This window comes from Vigna unguiculata, chromosome 10 (genome assembly GCF_037176805.1).
Source record: "Vigna unguiculata cultivar grain cowpea cultivar isolate G323 ecotype 2 chromosome 10, ASM3717680v1, whole genome shotgun sequence".
Taxonomy (NCBI): Eukaryota; Viridiplantae; Streptophyta; class Magnoliopsida; order Fabales; family Fabaceae; genus Vigna; species Vigna unguiculata.
Window position 1 is genome coordinate 39,270,514 of NC_140801.1, and position 5,429 is coordinate 39,275,942.

General features: G+C 30.5%; 1 protein-coding gene across 1 annotated transcript; it reads left to right on the top strand.

Moving 5' to 3' along the window:
• The first annotated feature begins 2,446 nt into the window (after positions 1-2,446).
• Positions 2,447-4,404, top strand: LOC114166646 (7-methylxanthosine synthase 1-like). Its single transcript, XM_028051402.2, has 4 exons — positions 2,447-2,631; positions 2,794-3,204; positions 3,341-3,598; positions 3,999-4,404. Exons 1-4 carry the CDS (start codon positions 2,545-2,547, stop codon positions 4,362-4,364), a joined length of 1,122 nt encoding a protein of 373 aa, XP_027907203.1. The 5' UTR covers positions 2,447-2,544; the 3' UTR covers positions 4,365-4,404.
• Positions 4,405-5,429: the final 1,025 nt, after the last annotated feature.

Genomic DNA, 5,429 nt, shown 5'->3' on the forward strand with positions numbered 1-5,429 from the left:
GAGGCCTATAAGGCGAAATAAAATGTCAAATATGCACTAGTGACAGTCTCTTGTGATTCTCTTGTGTTCATTACACAAGAAACATAACACTTTGGCAATTAAAAGTACAATAAATGTGTAACTCTTTTATTAATTTATTTGTTGTGTTATATAATATATAGAGTGGTTGATGCTTATTCGATGTTGTAGGGAGTACAAATCGCTTCTAGAAAAAGTTGTAGTTCATTACGCCAACTCTAAGTAGTTAATCTTCAGACTATTGAAATACAATTATCAAGTTTATGATATTCTATGAATTTAACTTGTAGTGCTTGCATCAACTAGAGAGCTATGAGTATGGATATTATGTGATGAGCAACATGCATAGAATCATTTCGGCAAACATTGTTGACTGATGGAATCTGGTAAGATGTACAATTTTTAACCCACATCTTAAGTATTTATCACTAAAAGATTGTTGACTGAAATTATTCAGTGTATATTTTTTGTGACGCATCTCCAATGGAGAAAGAAGTCTTAAACGAAGTTTCATGAGCATTGGGCTTCGTTTCTTTTGAGTGTTTATAAAAGGTGATGTTAGGATTTTATTTCTTGTAAATATTAGATTATATTATGTTATTACAACTTTGAATGAAAATATCTCTTTTGTGGCTTATGTGGCTGTGTTGGATATTATTACAAACAAAACTTCTATTAAAAAAATCACTTTTTTATATTGTGGCCATAACTGGTATAAAATTTCATTTTTTAAATTGGTTATGGCCTTAAAAAGTATAAAAAATGGCACGTTTTGTACATATTGCACCTTTGCTAGTATAAAAAGTGACTTTTTATATAGAATTTTTCTTTCCAAGTAGATTTTTTATTCCTGATTTTAGATCTGGTATAAAAGTTCACTATTTATATCGATTCTGAAATTAGTATAGAAAGTTTTATGGATTTGCATTTGTGATAAATCCATTTAAATGGACCGAAAACAATATAGATTGGATATCAAAAATTATATTTTGGTCCATCTCAACGCTAGAAATATATTTTGAAGCTTGAGAATAAAATGATTATATTTTTTTCATTATATTATATTGACAAAAACAAATTTGATTGAATTTCAAACGATAAAAACATAATTAAGTTTACCTATTTTCATTCCAACTATTTAGTTTAAAGACAAGTATATATATTTTATTTTAAAGGCAAAACAAAGTTCTTAAAAATATTTCAGGACAAAAACATTTAATCCTTATTTAAATCATTTCCAGCTTTACACACAATTATCAATTAATTTTTATTTCTTTCGATTATTGTACTTTTATATATATATATATATATATATATATATATATATATATATATATATATATATATATATATATATTACTTTAATCCCATGAGTGATGCATGTATAATTAATGTGTATCTCGAGGCATACAGACATTTTATGCACGCGATAAATATTGTTTCTCAACTATTTTATAAAAATATTTCTGATATATTAATATCTTCCTAAATTTAAATTTGAATTATTGTAATTAATTTTCTATTTATTTTAAGTATGACATGCTAATATTATATATTGTATTTTTTTATATCATAATATTTTCATTGCTTATAGAAAAAGTGTAATTAAGTCTCCCAACTTTAAGGTTATGAAAATAAAAAATATCCTCCATTATTGAATAAAAGATAAACGTAGGTTGTTGTATGAAAATAAAAAAATATCTTTCATTATTGAATAAAAAAGAAACGTGCTAGGCTTTCTCCTTTCTATCGGACCACTTTTGTTTCTTAGCACGAGTCTTGATCAAGTATTTCTATGAATTTGTTGCTTGTTTCCCTTTTATAAATTTTAAAGAAAAATGATAGTTTAACAAAGTTTGATTTGATAAACTTTGTCAAACAATAATTTGTGGTAAAAAATATCCTAAAATTTTATTGTTTTATTTTTTTAATTTTTATAAAAAAATTATTCTATTTAGTAATTTTGTCAAAAAATGATTTTTGAATTTACAAGGCATATTTTGAATTTCATCTTCAAAGAAAAAAAAATGACTCATACTCATCCTAACAAACGGATCACCCTAACGGACCTATCTATAAGATTTTTTTGTTTTTATTAAATGCACACTTGACAATTTACTTTTAGTTGTATTTTTGTATCGAAGGATAATATAGTAGATATAAAGTGTGTGTAAAAATTTACTGGGTGTCAAAATAATATTACGTTTTGAAACTTTTCATAACCTAACATAATTCTTGGTGACTTTTGTGTTGTTGTGTCAAAACAATAGTACCGTTCTATGTATAAATGTTAAAACTTTTCATAGCTAAGATAATTCTTGGTGACTTTTGTATTGTATTGTTGAGTGTCAAAATAAATACCCTTCTCTATATAAATATTATGTTGAAACTTTTCATAGCATAAGATAATTCTTGATGACTTTTGTGTTATTGTTGAGTGTCAAAATAATACTCTTTCCTATATAAATGTTGAAACTTTTCAAAGCCTAACATAATTCTTGGTCACTTTTGTATTGTTGAGAGTCCATGCATTACATAATGGCAACCGAGAGAGTGCTTCATATGAAGGGAGGGGATGGAGAAACCAGCTATACCAAAAACTCCTTACTTCAGGTATTATCTGTTTTCTGCTTCAGAAACAGAAAAAAAGAGTATCATCTGTACAACCTATACATCAGAATAAAATAGAAAGATGGTCTGCTTTTTTGTTTTGCAAATTTCCTATAAGTCATATTCAATATTATAGGAAGGTAACCCAAGTTAAATTTGTAGCAGAGAAAAGTGGCAAGCATGGTGAAACCTATACTTGAAGATACTGTAAAACGGTTGATGTCAAACTTTAGTTCAGAAAGGTGTTGGAAAGTAGCAGATTTGGGATGTTCTTCGGGGCCAAATTCACTCTTTTTTGTGTCAAACATGTTAAGCATAATGGATAATGTTAGCATGAGCATAAACCATCGTAAGCCACGTGTATTTCAAATTTACATGAATGATTTATTTGGAAATGATTTCAACACCATCTTCAAGTTGATCCCTGACTTCTTCCAAAGAATACATGAAGAAAAAAACGACAACCATGGACGATGTTTTATTCATGCAACACCTGGAGACTTCTATGGAAGGCTTTTTCCTGATGATTACATCCATTTCTTTCATTCCTCCTACAGTCTCCACTGGCTATCTCAGGTCAATTGTACCCAACCTAATTATGTATCATTGCGATGTAGTATCTTTCATTCAGATTTTTACTTTACACGTACCCAAAAAATGCTAAATTGACTGTAGCTTTATTTTTGTTCAACCTTGACATGGTATCATGCAGGCACCAAAAAGCTCGACCAACATAGACGAACCACTCAACAAGGGAAATGTTTATATAACAAATACAAGCTCTCCTTCTATCCGTGAAGCATACTTCAACCAATTTGAAAAGAATTTCAAACTTTTTCTAAAATCACGTTCAGTGGAGTTAAAATCAGATGGTGTTATGTTACTTACATTAATTGGTAGAGATGAAACTCATAAAATTGGTAATCCTGTAGAGGTAATTGGAATGGTACTCAATGACATGGTTCAAGAGGTAAGAGATGAGGTCTGATAGATGTTTGGCCAAAAAGCAGTTGTATTTTTGTGTACGTGTCAAACATTTCCAAGCCAAGAAATATCACAACCATAACTTCGCTTTAAATTATTTTCCTTTTGATTTCACATCGCACATTAGAATTCCAAAACGAAAAGCACATGTGTTCAGTTTGAACTATGATTTAAAACCAGAATTTACACCAAGTTTTATAACAATTTATATGTTTTCTTTTAGAAAGGTCGTATTTTATTATTTTATCATTTATTTCACATGTTGTTTTGCATTGGATGACCCTTGTGGTGTATATTTTGTGCTTGCTAAAGCCAGAAATTTGAAAGACTCTAGAGACCAGCAATAAGAAAATAAGGTTGTTTTATTTATTCTTTGTGATTTATAGGGTCTGGTTGAAGAGAAAAAATTAGACTTCTTTGATCTACCTATATATGGTGCCACTGCCGAAGAAGTTAGACAAGTGATTGAAGAAGAAGGATCTTTTGCCATTCAAACATTGAGGACTTTCAACATAGGTTGGGATGCAAATCTTCACGAGGATGTCGATGATTCTATACTTGATAGCAAAATGAAAGGAGAGTTCGTAGCCAAGTCCATTAGAGCTGTTTTTGATCCTCTTTTGTCCGTTGAGTTTGGGGAAGATACCATGGATGAATTCTTCACAAGATATGCAAAGAAAGTTGCCAGTCTCATTGAGTTGGAGACGTTGGAGTACACTAATGTGGTAGTGTCCATGAGCAAAGTTTCTTGAACATGTGCAATCGACAAGAAAAATAAAATTAGCTTCTAAATATCGATATTGTCCAAATTGTGAAGCTATCAAAGTTTGCTTAACCGATTTTAACACGACATAAAAAGTTAATTTTTTATGGCAAAAAGCGAGTGTACAGCAAAAGTTACATTGATTTGTTGATGACCTTTGACACACTTAAAACCTATCGTACTCACGATATTGTTACGTCATAGTGGAAGTGGATACTTCCTAAAATGTTTTGATAAGCTAGAAAACATTGAAGAAGGAGTCATCATATCCATCTCACATTTGAGGACTACTGTCCTATTATCACTATCAAGGTGAATCCTGAAGAAGCGAGGAATTGCTAGTCTGGGGTTTAAAGGTAACATCCTACACGCCTCCTACTAACCTGACAGTCACTGAAACTCCACTCCCAACAACAACTCTGGAACAACCCGCCTCTGTGCAGATTGATGGGCAGAGCAGTGAAAGTACCACTACGCCAACCAATGTTTTCACGTCACTGAAGAGGAGGTTAACTCGTAAAACAAGACCCTTCGTGACCTCTAGGGTCGAGCTCCTTGATGACAACCGATCTTCATTTGACGAGCCAATGATGGTTTGCCCACTAGGTGCCAAGCCAACCAGGTCACAAGGTTGGTATCGAACGACAGAAGGACAAACAAAAAGAAATATAATTTGAAAACAAAGTTTGGAGTAATCACAATATTTTATTGTGAAAAAACTATAAGGTCCACGAAATTTGGATTTTGAGTCCAAGAACCCTTTACACTAAGGGATAGTGTTAGCACCGTATAACGTTTGACTAAAGACAAGATCTTTAATTAAATGTGCAAAATTAATGTAGTTTTCTAAAATGTTTATTTTTCCAAAGATTTTAAGAAAACAGACTATTCAAAAGAAACAAATTTTTATTTTGTTTTTATTTTTTTAGGCTCGACAAAAATTGAATTTGTTCCTATATATTCTCATTCAAAATGAAAAAACAGGATTAGACAGTGCTTCGGAAATACTATTTGAAATTATGAATTTACTTTTTTTTTCTTTAATTTTTAATTT